General features: G+C 38.7%; 1 protein-coding gene across 1 annotated transcript in view; it reads left to right on the forward strand.

The window, feature by feature from the left end:
- The window catches only part of UBE3C (ubiquitin protein ligase E3C), a 123711-nt gene that overhangs the window by 21297 nt on the left and 84788 nt on the right, over window positions 1–17626 (forward strand). The window contains exons 2-5 of the mRNA XM_044765653.2: window positions 5066–5119; window positions 8556–8630; window positions 9097–9243; window positions 13113–13228. Coding sequence (XP_044621588.1) covers window positions 5066–5119; window positions 8556–8630; window positions 9097–9243; window positions 13113–13228 — 392 coding nt within the window. The remainder of the gene's footprint in view (window positions 1–5065; window positions 5120–8555; window positions 8631–9096; window positions 9244–13112; window positions 13229–17626) is intronic.

Consider the following 17626-nt stretch of genomic DNA (forward strand, 5'->3'; position numbering starts at 1 on the left):
CTTTGATCATTCAGTACTTGCTGTTTTAACTGATGGAATTCAAGTTTTATTGTCTTATTTTCTGCTTTGAGGGCTAAAAATGCACCCTTCTCCAAAATAATCATGTCTGCAGTAGCGCTGTGACATCGTTTGCTGAAGAGTGATCTCCTGCAGAGTTTTGGTGGCCATGCCTGTGTAGATGATACCCAGGTTGGCCTCTGGTTTTGGCTAGTGCAGACACAATCATTTTCTGCTCCTTCAGTAGTAACCCCTACGTGCTAGGTATGCTTGGATGAATGTCGTGTGTGCCAAAGCAGTCTCTTTACATTAGTGAACTCACCCTTTTCATCATGTGGAGGAATGGCAGTGGTGGTGGTCTTTTAGGGAGAACTTTATGGAAGACATGTTATTTAAGCTGAGTCTCACGTAAGATGAGTGAGTGCTTGCTAGGTGGTGTGTCAAGAGGGAAGGCCACAATGGGCAGAAGCAGCAGGGCGTTTGAGACTTGGGGAGAGCAACATGTGCTTGAAGCAGCGTCAGGAGATGGTGCAAGAGAGCTAGTCGGGGAAAAGGCGATGTTTTGACCATAGGATTCCTATGCTAGGGCTGTATTTGTACTTGATCCCTTAGAGTACATTGATGGTGCTGAGATAGGCTATCATGAAAAAGAAGAATAAGGGCAATGTAATAGGTTGTACATAAATTTGGTTAGTTTAAATAATTGAACGTTGAGAAGAGATGGTGTTCAGTGATTTGTTAGGAAATGAATTTTTTTTAAAGGTTGGCCACCTGAGCTAACAACTGTTGCCAATCTTTTTTTTTTCCCCTGCTTTTTCTCCCCAAATCCCCCCCCCCAGTACATAGTTGTATATTTTAGTTGTATATTTAGTTGTGGGTCCTTGTAGTTGTGGCATATGGGATGCCGCCTCAGCGTGGCCTGATGAGCGGTGCCATGTCCATGTCCAGGATCCGAAACAGCGAAACCCTGGGCCATCGAAGTGGAGCACGCAAACTTAACCACTCGGCCATGGGACTGGCCCCTGTTAGGAAATGATTTTGAGAGCAGATTGCAGTTTGGAGTTTGTTTTAAACGGTTGTCAGCCCTGTGTGAGGTGATGCAGATAGAGGATGGGAAGCCATGGAAGGAGTTTAATCTGAAGTGATGGGTGATTTGAACTCTACATTTTCAGTCCAGGCTTCTTCTGTTGTCTTATTACCTATTGACTTGTCAGTCCCATAGATATGTCAGCATCATTGAATTTTAAATTTATCATCATCTCCCTTCCATCCCATACTGTCTTGATTTAAGGTTCATGTAGCCAGAGATAAGCGTTCTCAGATTCATTCTCGATTTCCGACCTCTGACTCCTACACAGAGCTGGGAGTCCAGTTCAGCCCCCTCTCCTTCATCCTTCCCTTTCCTCCCCGGCAACCTTCATCCTTCCCTTTCCTCCCCGGCAGGCACGCTCTCATGCCTCTGCTGCTTCACATGCTTTCTGCCTCTGCTGGGATGTTTTCCCATCTTGTCATCATCTTGCTGAACACAAAGATTTCTTTGGAATTCACCTTTCCTTCTGAGTGTTCTCTGGGTCACTGGGGCAGGTGGTACCTGTTCTTTCTCTGTGCTGTCTTATACTCTGTGCATACCTCTGTTAACATGTGCACTCATGAAGGCAAGGACCGAGTCTGTTTTATTCAGGCTTTATTGTTAGTGTCTAGAATTGTGTCTGGCCCACAGTAGGTAGTCAGGAAATAGGCTTCTTTTTCTCCCATGAAACTATGCACCCCCAAATGGAGACATTCTCTGAGGTGGGGAATATAGGAAGAGGCTCTGGTTCTGGTCTGGAATTTGGTTACAAGTTCAGGTGCTACATTTTGACAATTTACATAATTTCTAGTCATTGATTATGTACTCTATCCCATTTTTTCTTTCTGTGCTGAATTGAATTTTTATGGCAACCTTTGTGTCCTTGGTCTTTTTGATTGCTTAGTTCACCTTTTCTGGACATTCTGTATCCTCTGTTTTTCAATACCCCCTGCTCCCCATGCTTTCTGAACTCATGCCAAATTTTGGTGATCAAAAAATTTTTTCTGTGGCCTCTCCGTCCCCACTAGCCTCCTTTCTGTTATACCTTCCAGGTTATGTATTACGAGGACAAAAGATTTTTTAAATTTCTCAAAATCCAAAATAATATGATCATATCATACTTAATGTTCTTTTTCAAAGTAATTAGCACACCACTTAATGGCTTAGGCTCTGGACCTGTCTGAATTCAGATCTTGGCTCTACCTCTTTTGAATGTCAATTTTCTCATCTGTAAACAGGAAAAATAATAGTACTTACCTCAGAAGGTTATTCTGAGGAATACATGAATTAGCCAAATCCCACGTTTAGAAGGTTGCTTAGCATATGGAGGGTGAGCCTTCAGTCTGAGTTTCTGTGTTGCACACGTGTTCTCCTCCCTCTGTCCTTCCTGTGGTAGGGCACAGTGCACAGGTCTAGACAAATCAGTGTTGGGAGCAGCTGGCACTGTTCCTAGAGTCGGCTTTCCAGTGTGACTGACTTGATGTGTGGCATGAGTTGACCTCTCCCTGTAGACCTTTCTCTTTTCTCTGTAAATATGTAGGCAGCAGGAGTACTCTGAAAGAAAGGCCTTAACATTCTTTAAAATACAATTTCATTGTTGAAATCGCATGTCAAGTTTTGTGTGTGTCCAGTGCTTTGGATTTGCATGCTGTGCTTATTTTATTACTTTTATTTATTTTTTCCTTTTTCTCCCCAAAGCCCCCCGGTACATAGTTGTATATTCTTTGTTGTGGGTTCTTCTAGTTGTGGCATGTGGGACGCTGCCTCAGCGTGGTTCGACGAGCAGTGTCATGTCCGTGCCCAGGATTCGAACCAACGAAACACTGGGCCGCCTGCGGCGGAGCGCGCGAACTTAACCGCTCGGCCACGGGGCCAGCCCCTATTTTATTACTTTTGAAATGAGCTGTCTTTTAAGTGGGAAGCTTTGTAGCCCTTGCACAGGGGTGAGAGAAGTAAGCTGCACATTTCTATGGTGGCCAGGTGCAGGGATTTTAGTCTGCAGGTGATCGAAGGTGAGGACTATCCGTCCTCGGCATGGACAGCGGTGCCTCTTGTCCCTCATGGCTCCTCCCTTAGCATAAGCATCCAACTGAAAGGACAGTTTCTGAGAAGTTCTGGTCTGCAATTAGAATCCACTTATGCTTTTTGGTACTTAGTACCAATTTTGATTTTTAAAATACTGCAGCCTAGGTACTGTGTTGCGGGTATCCAACAGTGCCTTTCAGCCATTATGGCTACTCCTCCTCTTAGACTATTTTGTTTTACTCAAAGGAAATGTTCATTAATTCATTTTATAAATATTTATTGAATATCTACATGGGCCAGACACTGAAGCAGATGATAAGGACATGGTGGTAAGGAGCAGGTGAGGTCCTCAAACCCGTGGGACTTTCAGATTCATGACAACTAAGCTTATCTGTGTGTTGAAGTAAATTTAGTGACTCTTTTGCCAACATGTATCATTTTTCTAACTAAAATGTTGGTTTATTTAGTTTCAGACGTTAGACATTTTCTTTTTAGTTGTAACAGTGTATGCCATTTTAAGAACTCTTAGGGCCGGCCAGGGGGCGCAGCAGTTAAGTGCTCACGTACTGCTTCGGCAGCTTGGGGTTCGCTAGTTCGGATCCCGAGTGCGGACATGGCACTGCTTGGCAAGCCATGCTGTGGTAGGCGTCCCACATATAAAGTGGAGGAAGACAGACATGGATGTTAGCTCAGGGAAGTCTTCCTCAGCAAAAAGAGGAGGATTGGCAGCAGACATTAGCTCAGGGCTAATCTTCCTCAAAAAAAAAAAAAAGAAAAGAAATATTAGTTCTTTAACTATAACCAAATAATGAACATACTAAATCTGGACAAATGGAGATAGAAGGAAGAGAAATTAAAGACGTAAACATACCAATTCTATTCATTAATAAATATAATGACTAGAAATATGTTTGTGTTTTTATCTAGAAGATTTCCACAGTTCTGAACCTTCAACTTTGCACTTTTACTTTAGGTTTTCCATCCCCCCTCCTTTTAATTATGTTTAAAACAAAATATTTTTCTGACTTTGGACATGTGGTGGATAAAGCCTTTTTATTTGAAATTCAAGAAATGAAATTTTCTGTAATGGAAGCTATCTGGAAGATTTATTTCTTTGGCTTTAAATTTTGTCAGTGAGAAACTTTTCATTCGACACGTGTGTTCATTCACATATCAATGTGTAATTTAAAATTGGCTTAATTACTTGCTTTCTGACACTATTCTAATGTGGTGTATGTTGTTAAGAAATTTAAGTTTATTAATTTTTCTAATGATTCATATGTAGTGTCTGAGACCTTTAGTTTATTTTGGATTAAACTTACAAGAACAAAGTGCCTGTATACTATAGACTGGATCAGTTCTGGGGGCAGAAGGAGGGTTGTCTTTAAGTGTTTTTATTTTATTTGAAATGTTTAACTTTCCCGTTTATTATTTCAGTTCCTTCTACATAACAACTAGTTTTGTTCAAAATTTAATTTTACTTATGATGAAAAAAATATTTTTAAAAATTTGGTAACAATAAAGAAATTGATTTTTTCATCAAATTTTTATTGAGATAATCGTAGACTCGTGTGCAGCTGTTAGAAATAATTCGGAAAAGTCTCTTGTTCACATTGCCTCATTTCCCCTGGGGCTTATATTTTGCAAAATTGTAGTACATATCACAACCAGAGTATTGACACTAATGCAGTGCACTGATCTTGTTCACATCTCCCCATTTGTGCGTGAGCTCGCTTGTGCGTATAAAGAAGTCAGAGTTTATTCTTAGTGAACTACTGAAATGCTAACTTGAGTTTCTGTGACCTCGGGGAGAACTGTTTAACCTCTTGTGCACCAGATTTCTCACTCAGTCAGGTAGTTTGATTGGATGATCTTTAGAATCCTTTTTGGGTCAAAACATTCTATAATTTTTGTATGAGAGTATTTTAGAATTTAAAATTATAACCTTTATCTTTTCTCTTTTTTTGTGTTTAGGAAGAAAAGGCTTCTCTTTTACATCGTACTCAGGAAGAAAGAAGAAAGAGAGAGGTAAAAATAGTTTTGTAATAGTTTCTATAGACAAGCATTTTTCCAAAGCCTTTCAGTAAGTCTTGGTTTTACCGTTACATGCATATAGATGTATGTATGTTTATATGACATACTACATATATTTTTATGTATATTAAACTTTAGAAGCATTTCTGGATTTGTTGGATTTTACAGTAGGTCATTTATTCTGGAACCAGTGTAGAAAAGAGGGGAAATGGGCTTTTAGTTCACTTATTGCTTATGATGTGGTTTCTGGAAAACCTAGAAAATGTTAGTATATGATTTTCACATTTTGCCAAGCAAAAGGAGGAAAACTCACTGTTGAGGCAAATATCTTAACTATTGTGAAGTAGGTAAATACATGAAAGGAGCCAGTGACATTCATGGTTTTATTCTTTATTTTACATTTCATCTTTCTGGTGATAATTTCTTAAAATAGCTTTGCTTTGTTGATTAATCAGCAATTGTAGTATCTTATGCCCTGCTTTTCTAAATAGTTTTTTGTTTTGCTTTATTTTTTAATAGTCCATTCAATCCTTTAGCAGCTATTAATTGAGAGCTTGTTATATTCCAGGTACTCTTCTGCTCGCTGGGTATATAGACAGTGAGTGAGACAGACAGTGTTCCTGCTCAGTGATAGAACACAGCCATTAACCAAGATCTTGAGATGGTGGCGAGCGCTATGAAGGCAGCAGAGCAGTGTGGTAGTAACTGGACGGTCTGATTTGGATTGGATTTTAGGGAAGGATCCTCTTGAGTTGATTAGAGTTGAGCTAATTCCTGAAGGATGAAAAGGAGCTGTCTTGTGAAATACTGGAGGAAAAGCATTCTTGGTTAAGGGAACAGCAAATGCAGATTCTCTGGCAGGGATTCCCAACCTCAGCACTGTTGACGTTTTGGACCAGATAATTCTTTGTTGTGGGGGACTGTACATTGGAGGATGTTTAGCAGCATCCGTGGCCTCTACCCAGTAGATAGCACAACATTCTCTCCCCTACAGTTGAGACAACCAGAAATGTTTCCGGAAATTACCAAATGTTCTCTGGGTGGTAAAATTGCCCTCACTTGAAAATCACTGCTCAAACAAGAAAAGTATTTATTGGTTGATGTCTTTCATCTTTTCTGGAAAGTTCTCAGCAGTCATCTCTTTCGGTAGTGTTTCTGCTCCATTCTCCCTTTCCTCCTCTTCTTGGACTCCAGTTACAAATATATTCAGCCTTTGCATTGTGCCCCATTTGTCTCCTGTGCTCTTTTCTGTATATTTATCCTTTTGAATGTCTGTGCTTTGGTTTGGATATTTTCTTGTGACCTAACTTCTAATTTACATAAGATCTCTGGCAATGTCTAGTTGTTAAATACCTCCATTGAGTTCTTAATTTCAGTTTTTATTGCAGTACTAGAATTTTCTTTGATTCTTTTATTTCCCAGTTCTCTTTTCTTTGCATTTCTTGAACATAATTGTAGATTTTTAAAGATAATGCTTAAGCACCAGTATTTGGATCTCCTATGAGTTTGTTTCTGTTGTTTGTCTTCTTGATTTTTAGTGCTTGTCTTTTGCCTGGTTATTTTGCTTGAATACTGACATTGTATATGTCACACTTCAGAGACATCTTCAGGCTCTGGAATGTGAGCTCTTCTTCTGGAGAGCGTTACCTTTGCTTTTGGCGGGCAGCAGGGAGTGGGTCAAATCACCTTTAACTGATAACACAGTTGAGCTGATTTGAAACTGGCCTTCACTCCTTGTAAGGCTTAATCTATTTCCAGTATACCTAACGTGTTGCCTTTAGGTCCCAGCCAGAAGGCTGGAGTGTTTCTGAGACTTCCTCCTCAGTAAACAACTGAATGAATAAAAATAAATGTTTTGAAAACTCCTGGATGATATATGAGTTTTTAAGTGCTCTTAGAATCATCATAGTAATGAGTAGGTTTCCAGACTAGACTTAAGCCCAAAGGTTCCCATGTTGTAACTGTTTCAAGCTCAAAAAGTACACTTGTGTGACCTGGTGGTGTTCTCCAATACCAAGATTGAGTGTGTGTATGTGTGTTTCAAGTCTGGGAGGTGGCATTCATAGAAGAGATGAAACAACGTCCTGTGGTAAGACAAGAGTACAGATTTTAGTGTCACACCTTAGTGTGAATTCTGACTCTCTTACGTCTCTTGGCATCACTTAATCTTTATGGAAATCTCAGTTTCTCCATCTTTAAAATAGGAGTAATACTCACTTGTAAGTATTATTCTTTGAATGCATGTGAAGTATCTCTCTTAGGGCTAGCACATAGTAGGCCCTCAAACAATAGTAGCTGCAATGGTTATGATGATGATGACGAAGAATATGTGTTTTTGCTAGGCCACTGAAAATTTTAAAGGTGGTCTCAAGTCAATAAAAATTAGAGTTTTCTCTAATTGTTGTTTTCTCTCTTCTTTCTTGAAACGCAAAGCTGACCTTTAAGATAGATGTTTGTCTATATTGTTTTTATAGTTAAAACTAAAACTTTTTTAAAAAGTCTTATTTTGGGGGCTGGCCCCCGTGGCCGAGTGGTTAAGTTCGAGCCCTCCACTGCAGGTGGCCCAGTGTTTCATTGGTTCAAATCCTGGGCACGGACATGGCACTGCTCATCAAACCACGCTGAGGCAGCATCCCACATGCCACAACTAGAAGGACCCACAACAAAGAATATGCAACTATGTACTGGGGGGCTTTGGGGAGAAAAATCTTAAAAAAAAAAAAGTCTTATTTTGTTAGTGGAATTGTAAAATGGTGTAGCCATTTTGGTAAACAGTCTGGCAGTTCCTCAAATGTTAATTCCACTCACAGGTTATACACTCAAGAGAAATGAAAACCTGTGTGCACACAAAAACTTTTACACAAATGTCCCCAGCAGCAGTGTTCATAATAGCCCAAAGTGAAAACAGCCCAAGTGTTCCTTGACTAATAGATGGATAAACAAAATGTGAGACATCCATACAGGGGAATCTTAATTGGCCATAAAAAGGAGTAAAATACTGATACATGTTACAACATAGATGAACCTTGAAAACATCATGCCAAGTAAAAAAAGCCAGACACAAAGCCCACATATTATATGATTCCATTGTATGAAATGTCCAGAACAGGCAATTCCACACAGAAAACTGGTTATTGGTTGCCACCGGTGGGGGAGGGCAACGGGGGAGGGAAGGCAGGGAATGAGGGATGACTGCTAATGGGTGTGGGGGGTTTTTTGGGAAGTGAATGATGAAAGTGTTCTAAAATTAGATAGTGGTGATGGTTGTACAACTTTGAATATATTTAAAATTGGTGAATGGTACACTTAAAAGAGTGAATTTTGTGGTATGTGAATTACATAACTGTTATTTTTTTTTTTAAGTCCTTACTAGCTGAATGTCATTTTCACTGATTGTAAACAATTGTTTTATCCTCGCTCCAATATTCAGGAAGAAAGGCGAAGATTGAAAAATGCAATAATTATCCAGTCGTTTATTCGAGGCTATAGAGATAGAAGACAGCAAGTAAGTTTGTTTTTAAACTGAGAAATAATTAGAAAAGCATGTGAGAACTTATTTTAAATACAGCCTTGCATTCTTAGAAGTAGAATCATTTTGTGAGTATTTTTGTACACCTGTTTAATGAAAGTTAATGCTGATATAATATTTTCCCCAATAATTAATTTTATTAGTTTGTATTTACATAAAGATATATAGATAGGTGAGTTTTTAGGTGATTTCTAAATAATAAAATACAAAATAGACCAAACCACAGCTAAAGATCAAAAAGGAAGGAAGTGGTGGAAGACTCTTTTAATGGACATTTAAAGATCTTTCATTATAGTCCAGGGTTTCTGGTTTTTATAAGATTTTAGCAATAACTCTACAGCGATGGCACCTTGTCTGTTTCCACCAGTCGTGTTAAAACATTTAGACCATAACAGTTATGTGCCTATGTACTATATTTGTGTATTGTTTTGTTTGCTTTCAGTATTCCATCCAAAGAAGTTCATTTGATCGCTGCGCTAACTTGTCACAGTCTGGTGGCACTTTTTCCCTTGCTAACGGTCCCAACCTTACCCTTTTGGTGAGGCAGCTTCTGTTTTTTTACAAACAGAACGAAGACTCAAAACGTTTGGTGAGTGTTAACTCCATTTTCACTTATCCTTGTTTACAAATTTTCCAGCCTTTTTTTAAATGTGATCAGATAACCCCTCCGATATGTGTTGCCTTTGTGCACTTTTCCTCAGCCAGCTATAATAGGTCATCTTTGTGGTAATGTGTTTTACCTCTTAAAAATCTATAAAAATTTTCAGTAGGTTTTTTCATTTTTTATTATGAAAAACTTCAAATATAAGAAAAAATAGACTAATATGTTGAGCCATCCACCATGTACCCATTACCCAGTCCAGACAGTCATCAACACCTTGTTTCACACAGAACCCTCCACACCTGTGCCTTGCATCATTGTGAAGCGCATCCTAAATATCATAGCATGTTATCTGTAAGTAACTTTAAATCTCTAAAATATAGGGTCAGTCTCTCAAAACATCCAAAAAATAATTGTTACTTTAAAATTTTGTAGACTTCTTGTTAGTGATGAGGAACAATGTGTTAATGGTAGAAAATACATGTAAGTGCATAGATAAATAATCTTTTAAAAAGTAGAACTTGTTATTGTGTCCCGTTTCCCAGAAAATGTTAAGAAGTTCATATAATTATTAGGTTTAATAAGTATTTATTCTTAGAAATTCTTGTTTACTTGTAATAAAAATTTCAAATTGTATTACAAGATGGATATACAATGAAAAGTAAATCTTTCATACTACAACCCTACATACTAGAAGGATCACCATATGAAATATAAGTACAGAGGCAAAGGAATACTTTATTGATTATCTGGTGTCTGGCTTTAAAACCCAACATTGCTTTCTGGGTTGAGCTAGGCTGGAACATGGGAAGAACCTTCCATAAACTAGAGCCAATCTAGAGAGGCAGTAAAAGGGGCTTAATCCAGCCATTCTGGACCTTCCTTAAGTGCAGGCTCTTTCTAGGCTTTGTATTTGAAGTTTATGAGAAAAAGAAGCAGAAAAGTACAGCAGCAGGTAACCTGCCTTTCTTTCTGGAAGAGTCCACTCCCATCTTCACATACTATCATCTTGTAGATTGGAAGGTCACCGAGGAGCACAGACATGTGGGTGCTCTGGGGGCTTCAGTTGTTTATGTCTTTCCAGAGCACCCCTTTCCTTGGGAGATGCTCCTGCCATGCTCCGTGTGTAAGCCCTGGTCAGCACGCCCCGTGTGGGTTCTAAATGTGGTGCAGTTGCACAGTCCTGCTTCAGCAGCCATGGTGAAAAGCCTGGAGATGAATGTACACATTTGACTCTGGGCCTCAAGCCAAAACAGAGCAAATTGCTCAAGTGCAGATTCTGAAACTCTAAATAGAGTGAAATGTCATCACACCTGGTTAATGTAGCCAAAGTGAACTTGAATATTCAGTTTGCAAACAAAAATGCAAGAATAATAAATTAATCATATGTGGGGAGAAAGTCTCCTGCCTCAGTCTTCAGGTTCCCTGACTCGCATTCTAGGAGCAAGTGTAACGCCATTTTTGATAGTTTTTCTAAGACGCTCTATGCAAAACTAAGCATATGTGGTTATCCCTTCCTCACCTCCTCCCCTTGTTTTTATTATGATTTTAAATATGGTCTCTGCTAAAATAGTGTACTATGATTATATCTTCCATTGTGTACAGTTTTCTTGAATTATTCTGTAGTTAATAATTGCCTCACTTTTGTTTAATTTTCTTTGACTCTCTTGATAAAATCTTCTTCCACCTTCCAACAGTACTGTAAAATGCTTCTCAGTACAGTTGTCCATGATGAAAGATGTCAGGTAGTCTGAGGCTCTGTTTCCCCCTGGAGCTGTTACTCCTGCATCCCAGGAAATTCTTGTACCAGTTTGGATTGGTGCTCTCCAGGCCTGCCATTATCCTGGGAAAGGCTTTTGCCTTGCTTCAGTTTCAGATCCTCTTTCTTGATTTTGTATCTTTTTTGCTTTCCTGATTTACTTCCTTGTTTTGTTGATACATATCCTCAGTTGACTTCCTGAGAAAGGATAAATAAGAAAGTTTTTAAAACTTTACTCATCTGCATTTAGTAAATAATAACAACAAAAAGTTAAGCAAAGTAAACATTTAATGTAGTGATACTAGATCTTTTTGGATGATATTGGTACATTTGTCAAGGTTGTAAAATACGGTATCAAAACTCAGTCTAGAAAGTGTTCAAGTAAAATATCACTACTGCTTTTTTTATTTCGTAGACAACTTGAAACATGACACTTGATTAACATATTTACAGCCTTATTCTTGTAGTTCCTACAATTGCCCATTAGATGTTTATAATGTTTGGTTACTGTGTGTCTTATTTTTATTTGTTAACAGGTAGTACAAATTTTAGATTGAACTGCATGTCAGAAAGGGCAGAAAGTATTTGTATCCAATTGGTTCCTGAGAAAATATGGGTAAGGTAGCTCCAGACACCTCAAGAAAGCTTGTGTGTAGGTAAATGAGTATTTTGAGTAGCTCTCAGAGTTATTTCTACCCAACTTAGGACATACCCTAATTTGTTATGCAGAATGCTTTTGCATTGGTATTTTAATTGTTTGATAACATTTTGTATCAAGTAAGTGTTACTATCAAAGGAGAAACTCCTTAAAGATAGCAGGCAAAAAAAGGTTATGTGGCACTCTTAAGAAGCTATCTTAACTTTAACTCGTTCTAAATGGGCCTTATGAAATGAACAAATAACAGTCTGTTTTACAAAAATATAGTGGAGAAAGCAAAAGAGATTTCTTGTTAGGTATTGAATTATCAAAACCATTTATGGCAGCTACATCCATACTAGATAATCAGGCCTCCTGGATGCAAATTAGACAGACACCTAACTCAGCATTGCTGAGCTCACTGACCAGTTACTGTGTCCAGAGAATGGGGAGTTCTGGTCAGCCCAGACACATACCTGCCCCTCTCTCCCCCCGCCAGCTATACTGAGGTATAATTGACGAATAAAAGTGTAAGATATTTAAAGTGCACCCTATGATGATTTGACATACATAGACATTGAAATGCGAAAGGATTCCTCCCATCTACTTAAGTAACACATCCATCATCTCACACATTACACCCCTGACCTTTTACTGGGAATAGTGGGGCCATATGATTGCCTTTTTTACCACAATTTCATGGAATTAGGGAAGAGGAGTATCCAAAAGGAAAGGATGCTGGAGACACAGAGGAAAAAGGTACAAAGAAGAAACAGATATCCTGTGTAACTTGTGATTAATATTGTGTTTCTTATATATTTTTATTACAGATTGCTCAGTTTTGCAAATTAACTGGGGTTTTTTGTGGTTTTTTTTGGTCTTTTTTTTTTTTTTATTGAGGAAGATTTGACCTGAGCTAACGTCCGTTGCCAATCTTCCTCTTTTTTGCTTGGGGAAGATTAGCTCTGAGCTAACGTCTGTTGCCAATCTTCCTCTTTTTGCTTGAGGAAGTTTACCCTGAGCTAACATCTGTGCCAGTCTTCCTCTGTTTTCTATGTGGGTCACTGCCACAGCATGGCTGGCTAGTCGTGTGGGTCTGCACCTGGGATCGAACCTGTGAACCTGGGCCACTAAAGTGGAGCACACGGAATTTAACCACTACACCACGGGGCTGGCCCACAAATGAACTGGTTTTGTTTTATATTTACATGAGTTTTAAATGTACTTTGTTTTAATACTAAGTTTGTTAATTTAGCTTAATACTGATGTGCTATTTTATATTTTAAGATGGAAAATTCAAAATGTGTATACTACTAAATAAAATCTGACTTATTTTATTTGTTATCATGTTTTGAGTAAGTATCTGTTTCCCTCTTAAGGATATTTGGAATGTGATGTAATTTAGTAAACAGTTAGCTTTTTGTGGATCAAGGTTGTAATCTATATGTTTTGCTGTTTCAGATATGGCTGTATCAGAACTTAATTAAACACAGCTCTCTGTTTGTCCAGCAGTTGGATGGGTCTGAGAGACTGACATGCTTATTTCAAATTAAGAGGTTGATGAGCCTCTGTTGCAGGTAAAGCCCGTTGTTGTCAGCAGTTTATATAAGATGGTGGTCACTTTGTCTGGAGGAGCGCTCTTTGGTTTTCATTTCCTGAGACTCTCGAATATTCTGTGTGTTACAGTTTTCACTCCTGGTGATTCTGGCCTGGTAGAAATTAGAATGTAGATATAAATACCTTCCAGGTGATATTTTTTTCCAAGTATGCCCTGGAATTGCCTTGTGAAATGTCAGACATCTTGGTTGCTAGCAAATGGATTGACCAATTGAGAGGACTCTGCTGTGGGAATGACTCCGTTCACCAAGGGTCTGTGCTGAAGTACGGCTCTTCAGAATAGGCCTTTCATCAGGCTCGTTATGATTTATGTATCAACTTAAGTCACTCCCGTGACTTTCTTGGGTTCAGTCTAAAACACAGCATATTTCAGTGACAGGAGCTGTAGTACGTGACCGAAAGAGCAAGTTAACTTCCTTACCATTTTTAAAAAATTGCTTAGATCTGCACAGTAGCACAATTTTCAAATGATTCTGAGCCTTCAGTATAATTTCAGTTAATTTTCTGGAAGCTCTGGGTACTGAAGTTTATTTAGGATTGCTATCAGAACTAGGCCTTTTTAAGTGACTTTTCCAAAATTCTAAGTTGGACTGAAGATAGGAGTGGAGAACCTGTTAGGAGAGAGAACCCAGAGAGTCACAGCTCCCAAGAATTCTTTTTCCCTAACTCCTTGTGTTTCTCGGGAAAATTTTTACTTTGAAAAACACCTTGTATACGTTTATTCTCTAAAGCAGGAGTCAACAGACTTTTTCTGTAAATGCCTAGATAGCAAGTATTTTAGGGTTTGTGGGCCCATCTGTGATCTGTGTTATTTATACTTTCTTCTCTCTTACAACCCTTCAAAGATGTAAGGAGTACTCTCCACTCAAGAGCCACACACCGTCTGTGGCCGGTTTGGCACACAGGTTTTACTTTGCAGACACCCAGCATACTTTTGAAGATACTCATTTAGCAAGCAATTTTAATAGATGATATATCAAAATATAATTTCTCCCTTTTTTCCCAACTTTTTGTTTTGAAAAATTTCTGACACCAGAAAAGTTGAAAGAATACGTTTATATCCTCCACCTAGATTCAAAAGCTAACATTTTGCGACATTTGCTTTCTTTCTGTCTACATATATATGTTGTTTTTCTAAAGCATTTGAAAGTTGCAGACATCGTGACATTTTACCCCAATTCATCATACATCTCCTAAGAATAGCACATTCTTTAATATAATCGTAATGCTATTTTCACATCTAAGATAATTAATAGTAATTCTCTAATAGCATGTAATATACGCTCCATATTCAGATTTTCTCAATTATCTCAAACCTATCTTTTTTATTTGTTTTGATGATCCCAGGATCCATTTGTTTCACTTATTCCTCTATCTCTTGTATTTCCTGTTAACTGGAAGTCAGATCTAGAGAAAGGTTTTTCAGCCTTGTCCTATTGACATTTTGGGCTGGACCATTCTCTCTTGTGGACCAGTCCTGTGCATTGTAGTATGTTTTAGCAGCATCCTTGCCCTCTACACACTAGATGTTAGTGGCACCCCACTCTCAACCAAACATGTCTCCAGATACTGCCAAATGTTGCCCCCAGTAAGAGCCACTGATATTGGGGCTTTATTTGATTCAATTTAAACATTTTTAATAAGAATGCTTCATAGCAGGTAATGTGAGAATCATATGACATCAAGTGGCGAGAGACATTGAGGGATAACCCATTATTAGTGAGGCTAAGTGAAGGTAGAAACTACTCTCTCTCTCTCTATTGTAAAGGTATATTTTCTTCTTGGTCATTAGACGTGGTCTGTGGGATGATAATTTGGTATTATGTGAATACCACCTTCCGTCTAGTGATTTAGCTTTGTGGATTGATGATCTATGCTTGAATCAGTTGTAACATCCATGGTTTGTATAATGGTGATTTTTCTAATTCTGTTGTTTCTTCAGCGTTTGTTAGTTGGCATTATTTGTGAAGAAGACCCTTCCTCCTTTTCCCTTTACTCTCAATAAGGCCTCGTATATTTTTAAAAATACAGTGTATGATGATAAATTTTTCTTTTTGATGGTCATGTTTAGGTAGAGGGAACCCTTTAAGGAACATCTGTGTCCCTTTGACGTGGTCCCATTAGTCTTTTGAGAGCATCTTTACTTTCTGTGACCACAAAATGTCCTGGGTTCAACTTGTACTTCCTCTGGAAGCCCCAGGCCTGGGGGTATTTTCTCTGAGGAATCTGGTTCTTTTTGCTGAGGAATGAAGTAAAATTAAAAGGGTAATACGTTAGATATTTTATGTCAAGTGTGTGATAGTAATAAGCCAACAATCTTATCTGCCGTGTGCCGGACATTGAATTTTAGGTGCTTTGGCAAGTTACCAGAGAAAGGGTGTTTGCCTTCTTTTGCTCTTGAAGCTCTTTTCATATCCATAGAAATTCAAGAGAAGTTTTTAAGAGCTGGAAAAGTTGGGTTTTACGTTAAGAAGATCGTGTACCTTATTATGTCTAAAATACTTGAATTAATAGATAACATGGAAGTTGATGCCACATAACTTTAGGATAAGTGGAATTTGGATCAGTGCAGTATTGGAGTAGAGGTCAGAAGACCTGGATTCTTGTCTGCCTCTGTGGCTTGCCAGCTTAGGGGCCTGATATGAGTTAATTGGATCTGCTTTTCCTTAATTGTGAAGTGAGGAATGTTCGATGAGACAGGTCCTTCCAGGTCCAGTGTTTCAGTACTGCGTGGGTGGTTGGACTGATGGGTAAACCTCTACTCAAAGAAAATGGTCTCCTAGTCACCTCAATCCTTCAAGCTACCTTTTCCTTTCCTTGGACACTGCATGTTAAAGGTGTCATGGGCTCATAAGACCTAATGGTACAACGATCATTGTTGGCGTCTAGCACAACTCTTAAGGTATAAAGATACTAACATTGTTTACAAATAGCTACTTATCTACTTAAGTTCAATAAATTTATTTTGAAAATATAGGTAATTTTTAAAAGCTAATGAATTAACATTACTTGTATTTCTTCTTATGTGAGCATCCATTAGGAACAACATTGGGGTTGGCTAATCAGTTGATTTATTAAAAAATTTTATTGAGTTCCTACTAAGAGCTCAGGCCAGTTCTCAGCACTAGGATATGGCTGTGCGAAGGCAGAGAAGGGTCCTGCTCTCCTGGAGCTTATAGCTCATCTGGGAGACTGAGAATAAACATAATCAAGTAAAATATAAATGTCTTTGTACAGAAAAGGTAAATGTTAAATAATGTAAGTGTTGAGGAAAGGGGGATGTGAAATTTGGAGAGTGTGGGTTGACTTGAGAGAGTCTGACAGGGAAGGTGTCCTTGAGGAGATGACTAGGTGGGAGGGATGGAACTGGCTGTGTGGCTGTCAGAGCCTGCGTGGTGTGCTGGAAGTGCGCAAGGGGGAAGGGGAAGGGTGAGGGTGAGAGAGCAGGCGGTTATCAGGACCTGGAAGGGATTTTCTTTAGGACTTTGTCTTTCTTTTCTTTTTCTTTTTTTTTAAATAAAGATTGGCACCTGAGCTAACATCTGTTGCCAATCTTTTCTTTCCTTCCTTCCTTCCTTCCTTTCTCTCTCTCCCTCTCTTTCCCTCTCCCTCTCTTTCTCTCTCCCTCTGTTTCCCTCTCCTCTCCCTCCCCATACATAGTTGTATATTCTAGTTGTGAGTGCCTCTGGTTGTGTAGGACTTTGTCTTTCATACTGAGACAGCAAGGAAGCCAAAGGAGAGTTTGAGCAAAGAGTGACCTGAACTGAATTTTGTTTCTTCCCTGTCTTGTAATGTTTTTATGTTTTATGTTTTAATGTTTGTAATGTTGTTATGAAATTTTCAAACATGAAAGAGTAGAAAAGTGGTACAGTAAATGCTCGTTTGCCTGCCATCTGGAGTCAACAATTTTTAACATTATTGACCACTGTTAACATTTTGCTAAATCATTTCGAAGTAACATAGTGACACTGCAGTCACTCACTGCTTCAGTATCCATCTCCCAGAAAGACACTCCTCCATCCCACAGTTCCGTTATATGCCTATAAAGGTGGTTGAGAATGGCATTAACTGACCCTGGAGTGGCCAGACGGCCTCGTCTGACAGTCCTAGTGGTAGCTCCCCTTTCATTCAGAGACGACTCAGCTCGGCTGCTGTGTCCCATACTCAGTCCATTTTCAAGTTTTCTCTTTTCAAAATATATTTTATAGCTGTTTTCCTTTCTTCCTCCCTCCCTCTACACCCCCGCTTCTGTCTTTCCTTCTTCCCTCCCAGAATCTAATTGACCACACACTATCTTTGACGACATCTAAATCTTTTAATCTGGAATAGTCCACACCTCTAATTTATGTTTTAATACA

The sequence above is a fragment of the Equus asinus genome, chromosome 1, assembly GCF_041296235.1.
Source record: "Equus asinus isolate D_3611 breed Donkey chromosome 1, EquAss-T2T_v2, whole genome shotgun sequence".
NCBI classification, from domain to species: domain Eukaryota; kingdom Metazoa; phylum Chordata; class Mammalia; order Perissodactyla; family Equidae; genus Equus; species Equus asinus.